General features: G+C 40.4%; 1 protein-coding gene across 2 annotated transcripts in view; it reads right to left on the minus strand.

The window, feature by feature from the left end:
* The window catches only part of PIP4K2A (phosphatidylinositol-5-phosphate 4-kinase type 2 alpha), a 201,284-nt gene that overhangs the window by 25,961 nt on the left and 148,822 nt on the right, over positions 1-26,501 (minus strand). For both annotated transcript variants that reach the window (XM_073334225.1, XM_073334226.1), the window contains 2 exons: positions 23,666-23,812; positions 18,678-18,716 (listed from right to left, as the gene is read on the minus strand). In XM_073334225.1, the coding sequence (XP_073190326.1) occupies positions 18,678-18,716; positions 23,666-23,812 (186 nt within the window). The remainder of the gene's footprint in view (positions 1-18,677; positions 18,717-23,665; positions 23,813-26,501) is intronic.

Here is a 26,501-nt window from a genome sequence, read left to right on the forward strand (position 1 = left end):
ATGTGCTGAGTCATCATCCGAGACTGCTATAACATGAAATATATGGCAGAATGCGGGTAAAACCATGGAGCAGGAGACATACAATTCTCCCCCAAGGAGTTCAGTCACAAATTTAATTCACGCACACTGAAATGTTAATTTATGCTGGTTTTATAATAAACAATGTTCCTGGTCCATTTCTCATTGAAAGCTCATTAAATTTGCTGAAATTACAGAAGAAAATGTAAAAAGTGAATTCTGGCAATTAACAAAACTTACCCAGATCTTTAATAAAAATCATTGTGTACTGAGTAATAAAACAATTGTACAATTATTAAAATAATGACAGGCTAATTCAATACCACTTGTACTTTTATGTAACATCAGTCTCTGATTTTATAATATGCTTTCACAATATCAATTTTAAAATACGTTAGGGCCTTTTATAATATCCAGGTAAAGCTCAAGAGAAATGACTTAGCTGACCACATAATATATCAGATTCCTATTAACTATGAAAGTAGCAAATATGCAAGAAGTTTAATCTATAGTGCTTAAGATAATAGGTTTCAAATAAAATCTATTAATTCAGATATTAGAGGTTTTATATACCAAGATGCAAACATGTTTAGGTCTTAAAGGGCTTGATCCTGCCAAGTGATGTACATCCACAATTCCAATCAAAGGAACCAGGAACTGAAGGTGCTCTGTACTTTGCAGGATAGGGCCAAAGTGCATTTCTACTGGGAAGAGTGATTACTTAAAAATGGAATTGTGGAAACAGAGCTAAGCTGAATTTTTCATTCTCTTGCATCATCACAAATAATGAGAGCTCTGTAGGCCAAAATAGGAGTTGAAGTACTCTAGTGCCACCCCATTCTCTTCAAATTATGGGCTCAGTGGTACAAGTCTAACATTGAAATATAGTAAGCAATTCTGCTTGTGATGAACACAAGGGAAAAGAATCCAATTCACACTCCTTTTAGCTGTGTGAACTGTAATGCTAAGAGGTGGAAAAAATACTGAAATCTAAATTTTGTCATTAAAGTTAAAGTTATGACTCTAAATACACATAGGAGAAGATCTACCAAATATGAAGGTGCCATTTTTACATAATCACTTTTCAGAGTTGAGCAATAAAAAGAAAATTAAAAGATCACTTATTTGTATAATTTTGTGCTAATAACTGCAGTATTTTTCACATGCATATGCAACAGAATTAGATAGTCAATGCCAGAATCTGGATAACTAGTGAGTCATTTTCATTGCAATTCCTGTTTAATTTCCTAAAAAGTACATTTTCTGAGTTAAAAAAAAACTATATACTTAAGGATATAAACAATGACTTGTGCCTCTTACCAACCCCAATGCTTGAGATCATTTAATTGTTTCTATATAGCCTTTTTGCATTTAATCAGAGAAAAATAATACAACATTTCCATGGTACTTTCTGAATGAACAAGAGTTTGTACCTAGGTGCAACAGGCCAAACTTTACCCTCTCTTTATTGCTGTTAAGTGCGCTGTCTGACAATTAGTTGTTGCCTTCCACTCCAAAGGGGGCTGGATTTCAATGCACTGTATGCATATAGGGCCTCATGTTGCCCACACTTAGGCATGTGAGTAATTTTACTGACTTTGTGGACTATTCAAATGAGCAAAGTTACTCTCATGTCTAAATGTTTGCAGGATTGGGCCCATAGTTCATCAACTGCTTTGGTTTCCAAGTTGTAATAAAAATGCCTGTTATCAGAAGGTATGCATCAGTTTCATTTGCACATAATTTTCTTGTTCTATACATTAATTATAAATGTTATAAACTTCAGCCTTTGTTACTTTTGGCTGCTTTGCTACATTGTGTTCACTAAGGACAGAAGATTGTATCCTGAAAAAGAAATGCTGGGTATTAATTAAATATATTTTGAATGGTTTGGAGTGTCTTGGATGGGTTCTGCAGCTGGACAGAAGGGTCTGCACCAAACAATCATCATAGAGGAAAGTGGAATCATTTGGGCATTTGTCTGGGCTTTTTTTCAGGCTATTGGTTGTCTCCACCAGCTGTGAATATGGAAAGTTGAATTTAAGATCTTGTCTGGATTGCTCTGTCTAAGAGGAGGGCTTTAGCAGCTGGGACAGGAAGTTGCAGACAGGTAAGGAAGTTGGGAGGCAACGACAGGCACTGCACGAATGAGTGCACTCCTTTTCAATACTCAGTGAAGTTAATTCAGGATGAGTTCTAATGGTTAACGTCTTCCTGCAAGTTGAACGTGCAGGACTGAACATAGAAGTGCCCCTGTTTTATCAATTTTTAACTGAGCTGGACACCTGGAATAAATTAAAACCCACACTTGAATCCTTCTGATTTAACTGAGAATTATTTATTTGAGGTAACTATTAACTGAAAAGCAACCACATCATAAGAAATTTCAAAATACAGTTTACCACAAGCATACCTGACATCAATTATAATTATGTGACACATCAAAGAAATATTTTAGGGAGATGAGGAAAAGACTATAAGCACCAATTTTAATGGAAAGTGATTGCATGGGTGGAAAAGAAAATGTACTTCCCTTACAATAACTGGAGGTTCTTCAATATGTGTAGTCCCAATCTATATTTCACTGTGCATATGCGTGTGCTCCATCCACCCGGAGTTGGAGAATTCTCACAAGCAGCAACTGTTGGTCCTCTCACGTGCCCTTGCCCTCCTTGCATTTCTGACCGAGGGCATAAAGGGTGGAGAGGACCAAACACCTCTCCCGTTCCTTCTCTACCACAAATCCAGTAAAGATCTGAAGCAGAGGGGAAAGAGGGCAGGTAGTAGAATACAGATAGGGACCATAAGTCTCAAAAAGCCTCCAGTTACTACAAGGTAAGTAACTTTCTCTTCTTCCATGCTGATCCCTGGGTGTATTCCAATATAGGTGACTGACAAGCCGTACTCAAGGAGGAGGAGGGTGCAGGGATGCTGACAGCAGAGCCATTTGGAGGACCATTGTCCCAAAGAATGTGTCAGCAAAGGAGTTCTGCACCTGAGCATACCGTCTCCTGAACATGTGGATGGAACTCCACATAGCTGCTCTGCAAATGTCAAGTACAGGCACTTTCTAAAGTGATGCCACTGAAGTTGCTTGTGCTCTTGTAAACTCCTGGAGGGATTCTGCGTGACTGCGCACCCACAGAAAACACCCCTGCCCCCCTCGAATTTCGGTGATTCCCTACAGAAAATGGCAGGGAAGTAAAGGGAAGCCACTTGCGGGGGGGGGGGGGGGGAGAGATGGGTGACCATGCCCCAGTGTTTCGTGGGGGACCGCCTCCTCCAAACAGAGGCAAGGCATGGGGGGCACATGGGGTTACGTGCAACTGCCCCCCCCTCATTTCTGCAAGCACACAGCTGCCCAACTGAAGGAGGCTGCCTGTTAGCTCCCTTGACCCTGCAGCTGAATGCTGCCTTCTGGGTCCTAGTGCCAGTTGTTCTCCCCTTCTGTGTGCTGGGAGCCTTCCTGTTTTCTGTGCAACAGTGAGTGCCCGTGGTGGGGCTGGGGAAATGAGGGAAGAGGGGGTGGGGGAAAGAGGCAGTGGGGAAGGAAGGGGGGTGGAATAGGGCAGGGGAAGGGGAATGGAGAAAAGGGGATAAGGGAATCATGGGTGGAAGCGGGAGCCCGGCATGTGGCATCCCCTTGGCAGCAGCTGGGGCTCCTCTGTTAAGCAGACCTCTTAAACCCTCACGCTGACAAGCCCTACTCTCTCCCACACCTGGAGCCCTCTGATGAGCCCCACACCCTGAGACCCCAACCCCACTGATTCCCAACCAGCAGCACCTGGACCCCCATTCCATCAAGCCCCATTCCCCAAGCACCCAGAGCCCCCATTGGGCCTCCCCGAGCCCCAACCACCTTCACCTGGATCCCCTGCAGAGTCCCATTGCCCCTGCATCCAGAACTCCCCTAACGAGCCCCTGTGCAGTCAGATTTCCCACTGAGCTACTCACATGCAGCTTGCCCCACACAGAAACCTTTCAGCCAACACCTGGATCCCCTACACTAAGCCCTTCCACACTTGGATTCTGCTGGGCTGAGCCTGTACACCCACACCTGGTGCACCTGGCACAGAGCCCCAGAGTGTTTCTGGTGCAGGCCTGGCCCTTGCACTGTGTCAGGGTCAGATGCAGGTTCACAGCCGAGTCCCTGTACCAGGGGAACTGGGGGCTTCAGGGTGATCTCCCACCTCAATGCAGCCAGTGGCCTGCACTCCCCACTGCCAGCTGGAGCCACATTTATTTATTGATAAATAAAATTTGCAGAATTTTGCAGAGTTTTAAAATATTGTGTGCATAACTTTTTGGCACAGAATTCCCTCAGGAGTATCTTGTAGAATAAGCCCTTACCCCATGAAAGGAAGAAAGATGCGACAACTGGCAAGAGAGAAGGATACAGTCTGAGCTTCATTTAGAGATAGTCTGGGAGGATATAGTTTGATCTTGGACTCATTCTACTATATCGAGAAGCAGTCTATGTTATTTTCTGACTGGTATTGTACTTTGCAGTTAGAAGGAAAGAGCACCTCATATGTCAAGGGAATGAAGTCTCAGTTTCAGAAAAACACTGGTAAGTGGTTTATGGGAAATTCTGAAACTAATTGGTTTATGGGAAATTCTGAAACTACCTTGGGGGTGAATTTTGAATGTAGTCATGAAGAGACTGGCCTTATGGAATACAGTGTATGGCAGATCCTTCATTAGTGCTCTCAACTGACATACTCTGCTGGCTGAGGTGATGGCCACAAGGAATGCAACTTTCATCGATAGATGAGATAGGGTGCAGCTAGTGGTTTGAAGGAACACTTAGTGAGTGCTGAAAGTACAAGGTTCAAATCCAACGAGGAGTAGGCTTCTTTCTTGGTGGGAAGATTCTGATTAGGCCCTTCAAGAATCTGTTAGTCAACGGGCGAGTGAAAACTGAATAACCATCTGATGGTGGATGGTTCGCACTGATTGCTGCCAATTGGACTCATATAAAACTAAGGGAGAACCCAGTCATTCTGAGAGAAAGAAGACAGTCCAAAATAAGAGGAATATCTGCTGACTCAGGAGATGTACATTTCTGCTGTGCCCAAATGGAAAAACGTTCCACCTGGCTGAATAGCATTTCCTAGTAGATTCTTTTATGCTATTATTAAGAATGCTTTGTATGTCCTCAGAGCAGGAGCCTTCTAGGGTTGATGTCTATCCAAAAACCAAGCCAGAAGTGTTTTGGGGTTGGGAGGCTCCATCCTGCTCTTCTGGGTCAAGATAATTGGGAAAGGACTGGGTGCTGATTGGGGGACAAGATGACATTTGCGAACCAAAATTGTCTGGGCCTATTGGGGGCAATGAGGATGATTCATGACTTGTCATGATGAATCTTCTGTAAGACCAGAGGTAGGAAGAGAATGCCCATACATACCTGATAAGGATCCTTCCATCATATTAGAGATGTTACTCAAGAAGGAACTGTCCCTATGGTATTCATGCTTTTTTGGTTGGTGAGTATGCTGTTTAGATCCATGCCTGAAGGTAACAAAGGTGGCATCTGGTGAAAGGGTAATGTAAATGCATGAAGCCATGTGCCCCAGGAAGGAAAGACAAGTTCTGACTGGAGCTTGAGGGTTGCGCATAACTTGGTCTATCAGGTCATTTTTTGTTGTGACTGAATGTAGGGTGGTGCCTATGAAGTCTATAGTCTGCATCAGAGTGAGGATGCACTCTATAGTCTGCATAGAGTGAGAATAGACTTTTCCAAGTTCACACTGACACAGAGAGGAAAGTAGCTGAAGCATTAGTGAGGTCGACACATATGCTTCTTAATGTGTCGTTGCAATGAGAAGCCATTTGTTGAGATAGGAGAAGACGGTGAAGCCATTCCGCCTGAAATGAGTTGTTACTACCAGAAGGACCTTGGTAAAGACCCTGGGCAAGGCCAACTGGGAGCACCCTGTATTCGAAGTGGCCATGAATCTGAGAAAATGCCTGTGGGAGGGGTGAATATCCATGAAAGTAAGTGTGCTTCATATCAAGAGCTGTAAACCAAATGTCCTTTTCCAAGGATGGGATTATTGATGCCAGAGTGACCATGCAAAATTTTAGCCTGCAAATAGAAGTGTTGGAGATTGCAGAGATTGAGACTAGGTCTCCAATCGCCTTACTTTTTCAGGACTAGGAAGTATCTTGAGTAAAAAAAATTTTCCTTGGTATTGCACAGGTACTTGCTTTATAGCTTCTCACTGGAGGATGGATTCCACTTCCTGCCTGTGAATCCCTTCAAAAAGATGGTCCCTGAAAAGGGACAGGGATGGGGTTATGGAGGAGGTAGGGAAAGAAACTCGATCACACGGCCAGATTAGATGATATCTGATACCCTCTGTGGGGCATATTGAACTTCAAAATAGCACCCTGAAACCCACATATTCACCACTGTCATATAATTATGATATGTTTTGTACAAAGTATGCCTTGTAAGGTATCATTTTAAAAGTCTTGATCTGTTGAACATTAATATCCTGTTGTATTGTATATGCTATTATATGATGACATTATGAAGCACTGCTATATGTGTTACTGAAATAATTTGTGAGGTTGAGGATGCCCACAGCCAACATTTCAGCTGCAACAAAGGACCAGCCACACATGTGCTGATGGCCATTAAAGGGAATGCACTCTTCCAGCAGCCACCCCAGAGACCTCACAGAGAGCATGTATGCAATGTACCATCCGTCAGGGTAAGACATTGTTTGATTCAACTCTTACTTAGACTACAAGTTTAGGATTTAGAATGCATGTTTACTTTTCATTTTCTTAAGTAACTATCTCTGACATTTATGCTTACCATTTATAAACACTTAAAATCTATATTTCTGTATTTAATAAATCTGTTTTATATTTTACCTAAAACAGTGTTTTGGTTGAAGTGCTTGGGAAATCTCAGCTCAGTTTACATAGGTTAGTGTGTGTCCACTCCACATTGGGGGCATGGCAATCTACTTAATAAACTTGCACTGCCCAAGGGAGTCTTGAATAATGTAAGTTGGTACAGTTCTGGGGTGCAAGACTGGGGAGCTGGAGTGAATTGGCTGGAGCTTCTCTATTGTTGGTTCATGAGAGGCTAGGAGGTCATTCATGTAACTCAGTTGGGTGTGTCCCTGCCTGTGGATGTCGCTGTAAGTGAAGTACCTGCCAGAGGTTTGTAGCTTGACATCAGCATCAGTGTGATAGGCAACCCAGGTTGGTCGGTTTTGGAGGGCTCAGGATCCCACAGTTCAGGTTGCACCCTGGGAACCCCATCACACTGTACAGAAATTTAGTTGTGGAAACAGAGTGTAAACAATGCCTGAAGTGTATGTGGTGATCGGATAGAGATGGCACCATCACTGGTTTTCACGTCTCAAACTTCTATTAAAAATATCTTTTAGCCAGGGGTTGGACTTGAGATGGGCTGAGGACATGGGAGGTGGAGAGAAATTATGCTTCTCTACACTTTGTCTCTTATGAGGAAGATTGTAAGATTGTTGGTGATAAAACTGTAGTCGCCAGTCTAGGTTTGTAAGGCTACCTGTGATATTTCCTTGTTGGGACAGGTGTACATATTCCCAGTGAGTGGAAGGTGGTCCTGGAGTCCTTTAAAGTACCTAACGACTCATCTGTCTTCTCACTGAAAAGATGGGTTTCACTGAAGGGCAAGTCCTCCTATTTTGGACCTCTTTGGGAAATCCCATGTAGCCATGACCCAGTGGCCATTGCTGCTGCCTTAGATGATGTATCTGATGCATCAATCACTGATTGATGTAGTTCTGGGCACCAGCTTGTCCTCTTGAATAAGAGTCTGGAAGTAAGCTCTATCCTGCTGTGGTAGCTTGTCTACAAAGTCTGTGAATTTGAAATAGTTTAGATAGTTGTACTTCGCCAACAGCACTTGACAATTCACTATACAAAACTGAAGACAGTTAGATGTGAAGACCTTTCTTCCTAATAAGTCTTCCTTGTCAGAAGGAATGGATTTAGGAGACTTGTCTAGATCTGTCTCATGACAGCCAAGATGACCAGAGTTCAGCACAGGGTGGTTTGAGAGAAATTCCATTCCCTTGGCTGAAATGCAGTAGCATTTCTTTGCCCTCCTGGGGGTAAGGGCACATGTGTATGCCACTCACCCTAGCAGATTCTAGAATAGCTTCATTAACTGGAAGTGCTATTTGACTGGACCCAGTGGACTGCAGGATTGAGGGGCCTGGATCTCCTCTAAGGAGATCTGGAGTTCCTCTGGCATTCTGAGCAATACATCTTGAAATTGTTTATGGTCGTCAGGGTGACTGGTTCATCAGGAGATGAAGACTATCTTGTTGGTACTGGCAAAACCAGTTCGTAGTCCTCCTCTTCCATGAGGTCAGGAGGAAATTCTGACAGCTCTCTCAGAGGGAAATGGAGTGACTCCCTAGCAGTCCCTTTATACCTGGCATAGGGGTCCCATGTTCCCCAGTATGGTCAGTAAGCAGGGTCAAGAGCGCGTTGTGGAGGTCTGCGAAACATGCTGTACCACTAGTCCTGAGATAAATATTGAGGTGGAAGTTGGTATTAAGAGGCTCGATCTCCTGTGTGGACTAACATTTATTGGAGGCGGAGATTATGGCGGTTTGGATTCTCCTAAGAGAGAGAAAAAAGGGTCTGGATCCAATGGTGGTATGATGGTTCCGATGGAGGAAAGGTTCAGTGGTAGATGGAAGAGGGGCTAGGCTTCTGTCACAGGTAACATCCCATGGGGTGTCAAAATCTCTGTAGTGAAAGAAAGTCCTGATGATGGGGGAAACTGAGGCTCAGGAAGAGGCAGGATGTCTTCCTGTGTAGCATAAGTATCTGAACTCCTGTTCATGCTGAAGGGACTGGAGGAGAGAAGATGTGTGGCTGGTGCATGAGACACTGACGGTACCACCATCGGTTCAAATTTTGATTGTGCTGGAACCGACAGATCCCCGACTTTTTGATTTGGACAGTACCAGTGGAACTGGCAGATAGAGCCCTAGTTTTATAGGCTCAAGAGTCATGGCCCTGGGACTTAGTATATCCTAAGTCCTATGGGTTGAATGAGCAGGTGTTTTTAATTAAGGCAGAGCTGTATCAAGTCATTTTCAAAGCAGACTTAAAGGGAGACCTGCTTTTATGCTTGTGTGAGTGTTCTCTGCCTTCCCAAGGAGACCCTGATGGGGGGTTTGTGGGTATGGACTCCCTTACACCAGAGTCGGACCTTGTGGTGGTAGGTGCATGCTGTATCGCTTCATGCTGATGTACTGTGCGGGGTCCCTGGGCGTGACTCCGACTTCATGGTCTTCTCCATTAGGTGCTTTCTAAGCCACAGTGCTGATGGTTGTCACAGACCGAGAAAGAATGGGGGCAGGACCACACAATTTTTGAAACCTAGAGTTCTGGGCATAGTCCAGTACCCATAACAGGGTATGTGTGTGTGTGGGGAGGGGGGAAGATAAGGGTAAAGGAATTCCCTAGGGCAGGGAATATAACTAGAAAAAACTGCTAAAAAGAGACGTTACTCACCCTGTGCAGTAACTGAGGTTCTTTGAGATGGAGGGAAGTTGTTTGGGCCTTCGACCAAACCCTCAAAATTGTTGTTTTGCTAAGGGTTATTGGGACACAGACAACTGAGGTGGAGGTGGTTGATGCCTTGGAGATCTCTGCCTCTGCCATTGTGTATCATATTGCCTCAGCTGTATGTAGGGGGAAGGTATTGTGCCCTGGGAAGAACAGTATCTATCCTGTTCTCTTCTCATTGCAGGTGTATATATACCCAAAGTACAAAGGGTTGCCCGAGATTCCCTCCAGGTGTGGAGGGTCTCATCCCTCTTTGTGGCGAACAGCTCAAAGGGGAGGTCCTCCATCGTAGATTGCACCTCCCTGGGGAAGCCAGAGAGGTGGAACCATGATGCTTAGCGCACAACTAGAACAGTGGCGTTGGAGCAAGCAGCCATGTCTGCTGCATTTAAGGATGCCTGTAAGGTTGTTCTGGCAAGAAGATGACCCTCAGACATGATGGTTTTGAATTGTTCCCTTTTGTCTTCTGGGACGTAATCAATAAAGTCCATGAATTTAGAATAATCTGAGTGGTCATATTTAGCCATCAACGCAGCGTAATTGGAAATCCAGAATTGCAGAGTTGCTTCTGAGTAGGCCTTGTGGCCAAAAAGGTCGAGTCACTTCCATTCTTTGTCATATAGCGTGGATCAGAAACGATGTTGTTTACCATGCTGACTGACTGCATCAACAACGAGAAAGTTTGGTGCTGGGTGAGAAAATAAAAAGTTCATTCCCTTTGAGGGGACACAGTACTTTTTATCCACTCTCTTACAGATGAGGAGTATAGTTGCCGGGGTCTGCCTTACGTCTTTGACTGGTTCCATCAGCACGTCGTTTACAGGAAGTGCTATTTTTGAAGCAGATGAGGTATGTAGAATACCTAGTAGTTTATGTTGTGACTCTGGGATGCCTTCTATAGGGCTCTCTAGGGAATCTGTGATTCTCTTGAACAGCTCCTGGAAGTGTTTGAAATCAGCAGCAGCTCTGGGCACTGGAGGCATTACGGTCTCATTTCGGGAGAAGAGGAAATGTTGGCTGGGGGCCATCGTCTCCTGTTCCAAGGCTTCCTCATGTACCTCAAAGCTCTCCTCAGGGGGCTCTGATGGTGCTGCCACTGAGCATGGTGGGGAAGACCTGATCCTCTCCCTGTAGGAATTAAAGGGCCTAGGGTATTGTCCCCTGTATGCTGCCCAGGGGGTCCCAGTAAGGCCACTGCGTGGGAAAGGGCATAGGTGGTGATAGACAAGGGTGACCATACCAGGAATGGGTGCCCATCCTGTGTAAAGATTTAGTTCGCACAGCGGAGCCTAATGTGTAGTAGTTTGAATGGGAAACTAGAATGGGAATGGTCTCCTGGCCAGGATCAGATGCTGGGCGCAGAGATTTCTCCATGAAAATAGGTTTCAGATGCAACTCTCTGTCCTTTCTGGCTCGAGCTTTTAGGTTGCTGTAGTGAGAACACTTCTGAGGTATGTTTCTCTCACCTAAGCAGTGGACACATTGAGAGTGTCTGTCTAACATCAGCATTGCCTCCCAGCAGGAATGGCAACACTGGAAGCCCGGTGAAGCGGGCATACTGGAACTATGGCGGTTCAACCATATGGGTGAATGGTAACTATTCTAACAGGCAAAAACAGAGGTATAAAAAGAATTTTTTTCTAACAGAAAATAAACGGGGAAAGAAAGGGTAAGTAACCATAACTAATCTACTAAAACTATTCTAAGAAATTATTCTAAGCACTTAGAAAGTATCTGTTTTTGCACTGCTTGGAGCTCTGTCTCAGGCCAAGGACAGTTGAGAAGGAACTGAGAGGGGTCAGGTCATACATGCTAAATAGGTGCTGACAACAGCGTGAGACAGGGATCGTGCATGCACAACCCAGATGAGCACTGCTGCTGAAACTCTCTGATCAAAGGTGCAGGGGCGGACATTCACCTGAAGTGGAGCACCCACAGAGACACGCCTCAAAGAAGAACTATTAACTATGAAGAACTATAAACAAAGTGCATTAACGGCAATCTTTGAAATATTTATAGATTCAAGGAAACCAAAGGACAGCTACAGACACTGGAGGTTCTGATCCAAGCCATGCAGCAATAAGCAGTGACTGGAAGCTGGCCGATTTCCTCCGCCCTTTATGCCCTCGGTTGGAAATGCAAGGAGGGCAAGGGCGTATGCGTGGACCAATGGACACTGCTTGCAAGAATGTCTGACTCTGTATGCATGGAGAGCATGCATACCCCATAGTGAAATACAGATAAGGACCAGCACTCAAAGAACACCTGTTTCATTCCATTTTATATTAAATTTAATTTTTAAATCAATATGGGTGTCAGTAATTTTACACCCCTGGGGAAAAAATAACATCAAATTCATAAATTCATAGATATTAAGGCCAGAAGGGACCATTATGATCATCTAGTCTGACCTCCTGCACAACACAGGCCACAGAATCTCACCCACCCACTCCTGCGATAATAAACCTCTCACCTATGTCTGAGCTATTGAAGTCCTCAAACCATGGTTTAAAGACTTCAAAGTGCAGAGAATCCTCCAACTAAATTGCTAGATAGGGACACTTTTTTCCTGAAAAAATGCTGCTAAAATTAACAGGAAAGATTCTTTCTGCACAGCCTTGCCCCTGGAAGCAGCTGTGGCAGCGTAAAAGGACAGGAGAATCCCTGGATCTGGATAGAGGAGAATTCTCCTGGCACAAACACTGCAAAAGCAGGGCTCTCACAGGTGGGGCCAATGGTGGGAAAGATGGGGCTCCAAGACATAGCACTACCAAGTTTTTGGGCAGGATTGCCAGCCATATGCAGTTTACTTTGGATTGACATAATGTAGGCAAGTTTAACTTGTTTAACTTTACTGTGATTAGTCCCACTGAAGTCCCACAATGCATAAAGTCAAGTAGGTCCATAAGTCTTAGCTGGATCAGGCTCTAAGGTTATTCATTTTTAATTCAAAGAATTAGTCATTAGAACATTTTACAGGTATTAGATTTAGTAAATTATATACTACATTCTAATTACTTTAGAATTTCTGAAGCCACGAGTAACCATTTAATTACCTTGGATTTTCATCTTTACAATCTGGTGTTTTAAAAATAAGCACTACCTCTTTTGTGGTATGAAAATGAAGGCATAGTTCTGGAGATTCTGCATATCCAGACTTACTTCAAATCTTTGCTCTATATAGTCTCCTTTTACTGTTTTTTACTTTTTTAAACAAATGACTGAAGTGCAGTGGCATGGATACATAATTGTCATAATAGCAATTTCTAGTTTTTCTTTTCCTTTTCTACATTTTATAATCAAGATATAATTCAAATTTTTTTAGTCATTTTTTACTTAAGAAAACAGTCTCTTGATATTGGACTTGATTTTTCTTGCTATTTTGTCCCTTCATTTTGTGCACAGGTACATGTACACACACACACAAAATGAGTGCTGGGCTCCCAGCATAGTCTTTAAAAAAAACTGTCTAAGCAAAAAACTTTTAAAATAATTTGCTTTGTAAAGAATCATAGGATAGTGTAATCTAGTTTTTGGAGTAGGGGAATGGGAGTCTGGACTCATTTTAATTGTAACTTTGCCACTGCTTTGCTGTGTGACCCTGGGCAAATTACAACCTCACTGTGCCTCAGTTTGGTACCCATCTATAAAATGAGTCTAAGACATACTTCAGAGGTATGTTGAGAGGCTTAATTAATGTCTGTAAAGCACTTTGAAATTCTCAGATGAAATAAGTAATGTTACTATGGAATTACAAAGACTTTGAATTGAAATAATGAAAAAGTAGGTCAAATTTTGGAACTTGATGAAGTCCCTTTAACTATTCATCTACTGACCGCAAAAGACAAAAATACCCTTTATTTGAAGAGTTATTGCTGAGCTATTGTGCTAAAATGATCTGATATTACAATCCCTCCTACCTCATTTATAACTGTGGCCTCAGGAACCAGATAAAAATAGTAATTAATTATAATATGCTGTAATTTAAAGGGTGCAAAAGAAATGCTGGAAAGCAGGTACAGAAGGTATTTCTAGATGTAATAACTTAACTGTAATACCGAGACATTAATTCTCATGTAACCCTCAAATTGTCATAGGTAAAGTGCCCAGCCTCAGAGAATTGCTTGTGCATGGGTGCCATGTACAATTCCCCGAGAATCACCAGATCTTTTTTGTACTGAGTTAGAACTGCCAACAGTAATAATAGCTGAGAAACATCCACAACTGCCAACAGCACCTTTGTTTTTTTCAAAACCAGCATCAATGGAAAAGTTTAGGTTAAAGCAAACCCATAGTCATTTTAATTAGTACATTTATGCTTTCATGATCTAGTTACTGTATTATGAATAAAAGTATATATTAGTTCAAGCAGTGATACAGTGATTTTAGAAGATTAAGCATAAAAATGCGTATTAACCTCTAGTTCTAATATTGTTTGAAGGTTGTCTAGCAAGAATGGAACATAGGATGTTAAGATAATCACTTCAACCTCCTTAGGAAAAAAAAGACAGTCCAGTTATGTTTTCTTTTTCTTCTCCAAATTCCCTGCTGAGCCGCTCACTTGCTGGCAGTGTGCTCAGACTGTCAGAAGAACTACACTCAGCTATAATTACTAATTTAATGTCATACTGGAAGTGCAGCACAGCTGTGAAAAAGAGAGACCACCAGGGAGTTCCACATTATCCCTTTCTCACTTAGAGAGGGCAAAACTGTTCAAGGCATGAATAGGAAATGCCCTCTATTAAAAAAAGGACGAATTAAGGAATAAAAAAAGTAAAGAAGCAGCTGTCAGAATCTGACAACTATTGAAATGTACTGTTCTTTAAAAATTCAAGACATCTATAAATGTATGTTATGATACCTGTTGCCATGAAAGCAATGATGTTATTGTTAAAATATGTCTCCTAATATAAATCACAAGAATTGTGTGTCAAGGTGAAATCTAAGGGGTGGGATTGGATCACCAAAATATTTAAAATGACAACTTCAGAGCTTATCATTAACATATCAGGAGATTAAACAGGTGTGACAAGTCAAATGAAAGAAAAATTGAGAATGGTGCAGAACAATAAAATTCTCAAAAATTAGTCATTCCAGTTGGCCCCTCTTCCAGAAAAAAATAATTTTTGACTCATGATGACTATTTTATAGTAGAAAATCAGAGACAGAGGCAGAGATTGAATATGCTTTTCTTACTTATTTATTAATTTCCTGGTGCATTAAAGTTCTTGGCATAAAATTACCTCTTATTTAAGGCATTGTAATTGCTGAAGAAAGATGTACAGAAAAAGATATTGAGCATCACCACCATTTTGGTCAACATTTTTGAGGTAGGAGGTCTAAAATTTTGAATCCCCAGTAAGATCTAGCTCTCCTGATTTTCAGAGGTGCTGAACACACCCAGTTCTGAAAGATGTTGACCTAGAGTTCCCATTGAAATTGCATTTGAAATTATTTCAATTGGAGCTGTTAGTACTCAGCAACTCTCAAAATCAGACTCCTCATTTGAGTGCCTCAAATGTGAATTTAGGAGCCTATTTTTAGTCATCAACATTTGAAAATTTTAGTTTCCTAAAGGTCACATAATAAATCTGTAGCAAGGCCTGATTTCTTTGTCCTAAGTCTTCATCACAAAAAACTCTTGCCTCTCTCTAATACTTCCCTGTTCCTCAGATACAATACCTATGGATGGATTAAAAATACATTATTAATTGTGAGTCTTTCATTCTGAATGTAGTTTCAGGGCTTTATTACTGCAGAAGGTGATTTTAATTAGCATCAGGATAAAACTTGACAAATAAGTTAGCACACCAGATAAGGGTGTGAGATACTTTTATTTTTTGGTTGAATCAGTTAAGCAACTTCTTTAAAGATACTTAACAGGAGAGGGCGACACATTTTGGCGATGTCAGAGGCTTCCATGAGAACTAACTAAAAATGGCTCACTTTTATTTTTAAACTATAATTTTTCAGACACTTCTACATTTTTCAAGAGTGGTTTGAGACTCTGCTCCCACCGAAGATGCAACCTTTGAAAATGTGGATGTAAATTTAGTTTTTAAAAGGTATCATTTTTAGTTAAACTCTCTTGAAGAAGCATCTGACATCACCAAACATTTGTTTCCTTCCCCACTCAGCATCATTATTACAATTTTTCTAACATACCTTCTATTTTGTGGCAAAACAGAAAATAAGTAATGTTGTGTAATGTTTGCATTTTTCACTCATGAGTAATGTAGCCTTCACAAACTCATGCCAATATAATCTTTATACTACACCCAGGCTTTGACCCTGCAAGAATATCCACATAGGTCAACCTTATAATCCTGCTGGGTTCCATACACACGTGGGGTTCACCCACATATAATCCAGATTCTACTACTCTACTTAAAGATACAACACAAATATTTTGTGTAAAACACAGAGATTTAAAAGATTGCACTTTAAATAGTAACCTTCAAGTATGACTAAAATTACTTTGGGTTAAAACACTGCAGGACGTTAATGCATGAAGCAGAAGATACTGTCATTTAGATACCACAGTGATTTGGATCCTATAAGAATCTATGGTAAAGATCAATAGAAGATTGCAGTATACTCTCCTGGCCCTTTTAATTGATACAGCTCAGGCAGACTCTGGTGTTCACAGAAAAAAGGGTAACAGAATTTTCCCATTGATCAGAATAGTTTGCAAAACTTGGATCCATTTTAAAAAAAAGTTTAAGAAATGCTGTTCTTTCTGCAAAGCTTGGATTCTGCCTGAGCCATGCCAATTATTTTTTAAAATGTACACAGAGTGCTAATCTGACATTTTATCAGTGCATCACATTGCCTTTGAGGGTGTTGTAGCTGCAGAATATTTGGTCTCAGGCCCTGATGCTGCAGGTGCTCTCTGCTCACAACACCCACTGAATTGGCTGAAACACGAGGCCTGCTTTGATCTACAAATCGACAAATCAGATTTCCTTTTGTGTTTTCCAAAAATACCATTTCAGCCATTCAAATGGTAACTGCAGGTTTTTTGGGCAGCATTTTTATTTGTATTTTTCAGGTTATCATCAAAGAAGGAAAAACTATTAGAAATCAATGGTGAAATCCTAGTGTTACTGAAATCAATGAGAGTTTTATGACAAACTTCAATGGGGCCAGGATTTCACCCTACATTAAAATAAGGATTATGGGCGGGATTTTTGAAAGTGCTCAGCATTGGTCTAATTCCACTCCCATTAATATCAATTACCATGGACTTCAGTGGGAGCAGAGTGAGGTCAATGCTTAGTGTTTTTGAGAGTCCTAACAGATACTAACTGTATTTGTACCAACAGGATATAGTATACATCACATGGGGGAATAAGACTCTCTACAACATGAGGGCACTCAGACTCCACTGGAATCTGAATATCCTTGATATTGTCTGATTTTATATTATCTCAGGTGTTATTTTAACACGCTGGGATGTTGTGTTTTTTTGCATTTATATTAAATTATCACAGTGCTGACAGCAGATGTCTTCAATGTGCACTAGCTGCCATTCCAAAACAGCGGAGGGTTAATCACTCAGGTTTGAAAACACGAGTGGTTGTGCTATAAAAATAAAAATAGACCAGAAAAATGAAGATAGTTCAAGCTGTGGTCTTGAGCGATCTCCTGCAGAAGAGAGATAAATGTAGATATTGGCTGTCATGATCATTCCAATTCACATTTGGGAGCTGCTAGATGGATGATGCTGAAAGAAAATGCATGAGGATCTGAACTGTCCAGTCATTTCCTCTTGGAAGGAAGAGAAAAATAATACTTAGCAGGGAGTTTCTCATGGGTCTAAAACAAAAGCCCCTATTTGAGTCATGACATGCCATTAGTAGCTTTCACCGCTACAGCAGCTGATCATGTCTGTCTCCAACTCATCAGTGCTGTCAGTGTGATTTACACAGGAGGGCTCCAAAGCCCAGAGAGGACACTGTAACTAATGCTCCATTTAAACAAAATACCTAAGTGGGTCCTGGGACAAAGCAAAACAAGGTCTTTGACCCCATGCTGCTATGTGATCCCACACAATGATATAATTCAGGAATTCCTTACAATTGGGGGAAGGGGAAGTTTAGAGCTTAAGTATGAAAACAAGAAAATAAGCAGATTGTATTCTTAATCTTTTCCAGGATTTTGAAATTCAAATGGCTAGGAATCAATTTACTAGGTCATATATAATATATAGCACAATATTCAGTTTCCTGTATATACCTGCAGCAATTGCGCCTATATCTATTCTATTCTATTCAATCAAGGCATTTGATTATAGATGTGAAACCATTAACAAAATGTGGATCAAACATTTGTTTTGTAATTTAAAAAAGATATGAATTAAGTTTATTTTAAAACCAATAAGACTGAAGTGCCCAAATGAATTGAGAAGATACTGATGGGGAGAGAGAATAGAAGGTGGAGATCTTACTTTTAGAGAAACTTTTTCAGTAGCTGATGCCTAACTTGTACCCACAAAAAAATGAGTGGGAACCTGTCCTGTGGGTAACGGCTATAATTGTATATGCATACAAGTCTGTCATAGGATCACAGTTATCCACCTTGAACACAGAAATACAGGCTTTACTTGTAATGCTGAGGTGCCCACATTTAGTCTCTTAATGTTACAGTCACACGAGAAAGGATGTCATTTCCATCAAATGGATTATCCATAAGGCTACAGCATGAAAAGTGGCAAGAAAAAAAGACAGGGGAAGAAGCAAGAGAAAACTTTCTGATAGCACAGTCACAACAATAAGCTTTTCACATGGCAGGAACAGAAGGAGCTGGGAAAAGGAGAGGAAAAAGGGAGGATAGGTGGAGAAGAGTAGGCGGGTTAGTTCACTTACCTCTGATGTCATAATCTCACCACAGAACAGTGAACTGTTTGTATGGCTTCAGTAGATGAAACAGAGTTGAGAAAAGAGGAGGAAAGAGCAGTAGAACAACAGAAGGGAAAGAAAGGTTAGGTGCACAAGAGCACCAATCATACTCGTCCTAAAATTGGTTAGCAGCTAGGTAACTGGACAAGAAATGCAAATTCACCATACCTTTTCTTTGTCACTGGCTTCTCTAGCCACAGTAGAGCCCTGAAACAGAAAGACTGGATCTAAAAATGTGCACATTACAGGAAATAAATTTAAAACTTTTAAGATAATGGACAAGAACTGGACACAGAATGGGTTGGCAACACTATGTCCTGAACTTGAGGACTATTTGGCAGAGACGTGGTAAAGTGGTAGTTTGGTAGTTCAGATAGTTTGGCCTGCCGCAATATTTTGAAGAGGATAGAGGAGGACACATATGAAGGGGAGGAAGTATGTTTAAATCACTGAGTGTTCTACAGCCATTCTCTTCCTCCTGTTGTGTTTTCTCTCCTCAGATCTCATCCTACTGCATCTTAGCAGGACAACATCTGGGAGGCTCATTTTCTCTGATAGATTTCTAATAGATTTCTAATTTTCTCTGATAGATTTTTGTATGCCTATATTGCTGTGTTGCCATGGGATGGAGAATATGTGATAACTATACTATTTTAAACACACTTTGTTAAGACATGCAGGATGCTGTACAAAGTGAATTACCGTGTAGTATTTAAAATATTAGAAAGTACAAACAAAAGCAATAAAAGCACCCTACAGCAGTACTATGAAATATAAAACTAGAGGGGCTCTAAAACTAAAAAGAAAAGCAAAAAAATATGGGATCAGCAGTGGTTTTACCAGGACTTTACCAGTGGGATTTAACTATGTATGATGAAAGGGTTTTGAATGCTGTTTTAAAATTGTCTTTGCTCAAACTAATGAGCAAACATGCTTGTGCATTCTGAGTAAGCAGCAAGTGACAAAAAAGGGATGTTCCCTGAATTGTGAGCTCCTTGGATCAAGGATTGTCCTTCTGTAGTGTTTTGAATGTACCTCCCACACAGAAGGCAATGCTGGAAATAATGATAAGGATAACAAAGAATGAATGTGTTGCTATAGCAGACAAAAAACAGCCCCACAAGATCTATAAAGCGTACACTGGCTATATTTTTGTTGCATTGTGTATACAGCGTGGAGAAATGCTGAAAAGGAGGATACTATCTCCAGTGATCCTAAAAATTCATAGCCTTACCTTTCTCTACACACATTTTAAATCCAAATGTTTTATCTGAGAGATATCTGGGGCGCTGGATGCACAAAACAGATGTATGGACAGTGGCCATTAGCTATATTATATGGCAACTCAGCAGGGATTTCATTATACTACATCATAAGCTGCCAAAATAGTGAAAAAAGGCCCTTTGAATTAGTTACACACATTTTATTTTGTGTCATATCACTCCCACCCATTTCCAGGGGCTACTTGTCAGAAAGAAAGGTCAGTTAAGAACCAAACAAATAAAAAAGGAAAATTGTAAAAGCTAAAGTTAGAGGGACACTTGAAATCAAGCTAATTGCAACAATATCAATTAAATGTAGTTTTAGATACTGCCCTTGCCCCTTAATCTTGCCATTTTTTGTGATTTTACAATTACACTTTTGTACTTATAAAAAATATTTGTCTTTTCCCTCTTGCTGTGCAAAAGGCATTCACAAACAACTGGGGACACTGACTATATGCTGAATGTGGTCAAATGCATGAAGCAATCAAACTGGAAAAAATTTTACACCAAATTTTTGGGTTCAGTTTTCAAAAGCACTCAGTGTTGGCCTAACTGCTCCAACAGATGTCAATGGGAGTCACGAATTAGATGTCACTAATTTCAACAGGAGCAGAATTAGGCCAATGCTGAGTACTTTTGAAAATCCCACCCCTTGTCTCTAAGCTCTTTTAGCTATAGTAATCTTAGACGTCCCTTGTAACCCCAGGCAGAAAAATAGAAGTGTAAATTCTAAATTGGTGTGTCTTGAAAACTTTCAGCTACTACAGTGGACTCTGCTCCCATAGACACTGCAGGAATTGTAACATTAAACGAAGATAGAAAACAATGATTATTTTCTCTCTACTACTACTATGTCCAATGTTGCTATAAATCTGTCTGGAGAAAGTTCATCCTGACGAATAAACCTAGCCTCTGAAACAAGAATTTTCCCATCACCACCGAGGCACTTTTGGCCTCTCCTCTTTCAACTGGACAAATTAATAGAAATACAGAGGTAACTGGAAAGATAACTAGCAACAAATGCTATTTATAGAAATGCTAAATGTGACTGATTTTTCTTTAGATTTCTTTTTGTTGTGTGTGTTTGTATATTGAGTTTGTATAAAACTAGGGTGCCCACATGCTCCTGCAATACAAATAAACAACACATTTATACAATAGGAGGTTCCTATCGGAGCACTCTAGGTAACCCTACAAACACTTAAAAAATGCAATAAGTCAAAGAAGAAACACCAGTCCCATAATACATATACATAATATTAAATAACCAAGCAGCACACAAACAAACCAAATACCCCATCTTTGGAACAAAGCTGATTATGGCACGTTGACTGCATGTCAACCCTAACCCTTACCCATAACCGAGATTGTTTTGTCTAAAATTAGACAAACTTGGTGAGTCATGAGAGAGGGAGGCATTCCAACTACTTGTTTGACAAGGAAGGTGATAGTTACAGATGAGCAAACCAGCTCAAATAGAATAAGTAATGACCTCAAACTTGAAATGCCTCTGTATTTCCAAGTTTTGACCAAGACAAGAATATAAAATGAGGAGAGCATTTCTCTTGGTATTTCCAAGATGGACAAGCCAACAAGTATTGGAAATCTTATGATAAAATCTACTTTGAACTGATCAAAGATCATTGGTTAAGCATCTGGACTTTTGCATGTTTCTCTAAATTGAACCCTCCCCTAAATCTTTTATAAATCATCCATCTCTAATTCAGCCGACAGATTACTGACTCATTCTTTAAAATATCTTTGGAGGGCTCCCAGAACATGTGCGCTTTTGGTTAAGTACAAACTCCCATACCTCTGCTGATCAAGATATGGCATGTGTTGGTTGGTTAACTTAAGATGGGCTAAAGGGCAGCATGAATGTGCATCTCCATTAGAGAGAGAGAGAGAGAGAGCACGAGTGCATCCATAGCACAATTAAGAAGTACTCCCATTCTCCCCTTGCAATCTCCTCTCATGTTTTACTCTCTCCCACAGAGACCATAATGCTAGACACTGATAAGTCTTCAACAACTGTTAGTTCTGAGAAATCAGCTTGGACGAAACATCTGAAGGCCACCTTTTCTAGGTAGCTATTTGTCTGCAGTAGGTCTGGGTGTAAGGTGTAATGCATTATGCAATATGACACTTCTCTCAGTAATATACAGTACTAAGTAACAATCTTTGAATAAGCTTGCAGACATACTTACGTAGTCAAATGTGTGGGGAAAAAAAAGTTACCCACCTTTTGTAACTCCTGTTCTTCGAGGTGTGTTGCTCATGTCCATTCCATTCTAGGTGTGTGCACACCCACGGGTGCAGTCATTGGAAATTTTTGCCTTAACGGTATCTGTCGGGTCGGCTATGGTGCCCCCTTGAGTGCTGCACCCATGCGCTGGTATATCAGGCGCTGCTGGCCCTACACCCTCTTGGTTCCTTCTTGGCCTTCTTCTTCGGTACCGGCGACAGTGAATGCTGTAGAATGGAACTCGGTGCTGGGGGTGCACTTTGCTCCAATGCTGAAGTGCTTGGCAAATCATGCTGGGATGACTTGAAGGCCGGGTGGAGGGCAGACTCCATCAGGAGGGCCCTAAGTCAAATGTCCCGCTCCTTCTGTGTGAAGGGCCGAAAGCTTTTGCAGATACAGCCCTTGTCTTTTACATGTGCCTCCCCCAAGCACTTGAGACAGCTGCCGTGGGGGTCATTAAGAGGGACTGGTCTGTTACAGTCTGTGCAGGGCTTGAACCCCAGAGACTGGGGCATGCCCCGCTAGGGGCAAAGTTCCTGCTGGGACTCTAACTACTAACAACTAAACACTGAACAGGTACTTAACACTAACTACTGAAGAATCAACTAGATACAAGGCCTAAGGCACCAAGTCCAAAGAAGGAAAAAACAGCTGTCCCTTACTAAGCAAGGAAAGGTGCACGGACTAACCACCACGGGCGATAAGGAGGAACTGAGAGGGCATACGGCCAGCGGCGCCTGATATACCAGTGCATGGGCATGGCACTCAAGGAGGTGCCACAGCCAGCCCTAGGGATACCACTAAGGCAAAAATCTCTGATGACTGCGCACATGGGCGTCCGCACACCTAGAATGGAATGGACATAAGCAAGCACTCAAGGAAGAATGACATTTACTACAAATAATGTTTAGAAATATAAGGGGAGACTTTGGGAAGGGAATTAAAATAAAAATCCCTTAAGATATTGAAAAATATATTAGGGGAATTCATTTTAAGTATTATATATTAAATATTGGCTGAATTAGCAATAGTAGCCAAACATTTTAGAAAACAGGCGAAACATATCTGGTAGAGGTACCAGGCACCAAAAATTATGTACTGTAGCATTCAGTCCAACTCTTCTACCTTAATTTCTTTTAAATATCAAAAGAACTATCACAGTGAAAACTATGTAAGTGATAGAGATTTCAATTTGAAAAGTATTAAAGTGGTGCTAGTCAATTACATCTCTTAAAATGTTACAAAAAGCCCTATACAAAATCAGCAGTGGTCCCCCACAAAGTTGATCAAGGGAGTATAGGAAACAGAAGGACTACATTATTATTATTACATTTTCACACTGGTTTTTAAGTTCAGCCATTAACAATTAGTTACATTTAGCAAACACTCTGTTAAACCACTTCCCTTAAAGCACATATGATACAGCTTAAATAGCATTACTTGTATAAAAATGTTTTCCGGTTTAGCTAACCACACATTTTCTTTATTTTAGAAGTAACCAACATAACTGATGAATAATATTCATTTAACAGATTGGATTGTGCTTTGCAACAACCAGTGTCTAAAACACTCAACAGAATAGTTAACATTTACTTTAGTGATTTTAATTATTTTAACAATTATTTAGAACCAAAGTTATTTCTTACCTTTAAATCGTATTTTCTATAAACAGACAAACGATGGCTAAACACATTTCTTGTTACAATCATATACATCTCAACTCCATCAACGGTAAGCCGGTACATGCCAAAAAACTGGGGAAGAAGCGTAATCCCATGACACTCTACAATATACTGCAAAGGACAGAAGAAAAAAAAAAGAAATTAATAAAGCTTTTAAAAAACTCGGATCCAGAGAGACAAATACATATACAGCATGTGTGTCCTGGGTGGATACACAAACCATTGAAAAACCAAAGTCTCCAAACACAATGCATCCCCACGAAAACCACTGTCATTGGCAAACCTTTCAAAAGGTTATTATACTTTCAGACCAGTGTCAAAAACAAAATCCTTTTTATATTAACAGCATTCCTTATAACATTCAGTTTCCTTGGCTTTTCAGAATAGGGTAGACTCTCTTTGTGTTTGTTGACAACACTGTGTGTTTTATTAGTCCAAAGGACACCAAAATCAGCACAATTTGATCTCACACAAAGGAGAAATTGTCCTTTCAAACACTACCCCACTTTGTTTTATTCTCTTGTACTGGATTTTGCCTTTAGTCTGTAGATACTTTGGTACAATTTTCCCAATACTTGTTTAGTATAGTGTATACTTACAGTGTATATAAAAAACAAATAGTATCTGTCAATTCCTTTGTGCTAGTTCTCATGTTAAGTCGGCACCTCAGGATTACACAATCCACTTCCAGCAGGCAGAAAAAAAAATGTAGAATACATGTGCTTTTTATTTAGAGAACATTTCATCTCCCCACGTTCCTTCACAGATGGGATATTACCCCTGAAGAGAATCTGTCACCCTATGGACATAGGGTGCTCCACCACAGTTCTGATATCACCTGCCTTCCAACTAGTAATTAAGAAATATTGTAGAAACAGTATTAAAGGAAGCATAAAAAATACAGAATTCATCAAGAAAAAAGTTATTTAAGAAGGAATGATAATTTATTGTGAAAATATATTATCAAGTATCCAAACTAGAATAATCCAAACATTAATTCAAATACCTCCACCCTATTGTGTAGGAAAAAAGATATGAAGAAAGTTAGGCCAGTCTGGTATGAGACAACAAAAAAGGAGCTGATCATGTTCCTCTATCTTATTCCCATATAAGTCTCAATCAGAGGGGCCTAAAATAAATAAATAAATAAATAAATCCCTTATAGATGGGGAACCAGAGTGCTACCAAAAGCTTCTACTAAAAGCAGAAACAGCTACAGAATAATGAGTAACTTTCACCAAACACTAAAGCCTCTGCTTTTTGCAACAAAATCATCATCATTGTCGGAGCATGGTCTTTTGAAATGTACGTGATTTTACACCAAGTTTCTATGGCCATGTCTACACTAGCGAGCTTACAGGTTACCAATGTAAGATAGCTCATGTAGCTGTTTTATGCCAACGGGAGAGAGTTCTACCGTCGACATAATAAAACCACCTCAATAAGCAGCGGTAGCTACACCAGTTGGAGAAGCTCTCTCATCAACATAGCACTCTGCACACTACCACTTATGCTGGCAAAACTTATGTCGTTCAGGGGAGTGTTTTTTCACATCCCTGAGCAATATAAGTTTTGCCAACATAAGTGATAATTTAGACATAGCCTAAAACATTGCAGTTTAAGCCATTTGACAATTCTAAAATTCAGACTACAATTAGATTTGAAATTATGTCAAATATGCTTCTTATTAGAAATATGCTAAGTGCAGTTTTCTAGGAAAGTTCTTATCAGATTTCAAATCAATAAGGCCAAACAGATTGGTGCCTTTCTCGTGGAGCTCTGCAGATTTTCCAATTCATGAGTGCTCTGCTAAAATCTAGGGAATGTCTCTCACTCATTCTCACTAACTCGATATTAGGTTTTGGAGACACTGAAGAAAGAAAGAACAAAGAGTACTTGTGGCACCTTAGAGACTAACAAATGTATTTGAGCACAAGCTTTCATGAGCTAAAGAAAAATTCTGTTTACATTAAAATTTTAGTTAACTTTTAGGAAAAATTTCAAATGGTCCTGAAAACAATCCTATCCATCAAAAACTGAAGAAAAATAAGGAAACAGCAGAGCTGGAAACTTACTATGAGCTGAACAAATTATGTCTTAGAAACTGAATCACTTTACGTGCCAGACACTACAAGGAGACTGAAGATAAAGGCTCAAAAGATGATTTAATCAGTGCACAGTGTCTAATATCTCAAATTCTGTATCCACTTGATCAAAGGTCCTGAGTTATAGAGGAAAAATTGTTGATTACAGGATTGTCATTAGCCTTGTAAGCATGCTACACCTATTATTGGGCATATCACTCATTTTAGCCACAAATATATCTGTTACACACAAACCTAGTATTATCTTCCAGATTTTAACACCACAAATCAACATTAGAAATACTAAAATTGAGGTAATAGAAAACTTTAGCCTATTTAAAAGTCAAGTCCACATCATCAAGCAGCATCTTCTATTATTATGTTATGTTCATCATTATGTGCCCAATATATATTGTAAAGGCTAATGTCATATTTGTGCTTTACCAAGTTGGGAGTTGTGCTCATAAAAACATTTTCTAGATGCTGCCTCCACTGGGATGATTGTTTTCCATGATGACCCTAAAAATGAAATATCCACTTGCAGAAGAATTTCTGTGCTGGAGAAACTGTTCATGGGCTGTTCAACTGTTTAAAGGGAGAGTGGTCAATCCATCTGAAGTACTTATGGCCCATATTACTATGGTATCTGAGAGCCTGTGTGGTAGGGAAGTGCTATTATCCACAGTTTACAGATGGGGAATTGACAATTAAGGGCT

The sequence above is a fragment of the Lepidochelys kempii genome, chromosome 2, assembly GCF_965140265.1.
Source record: "Lepidochelys kempii isolate rLepKem1 chromosome 2, rLepKem1.hap2, whole genome shotgun sequence".
Classification (NCBI taxonomy): domain Eukaryota; kingdom Metazoa; phylum Chordata; order Testudines; family Cheloniidae; genus Lepidochelys; species Lepidochelys kempii.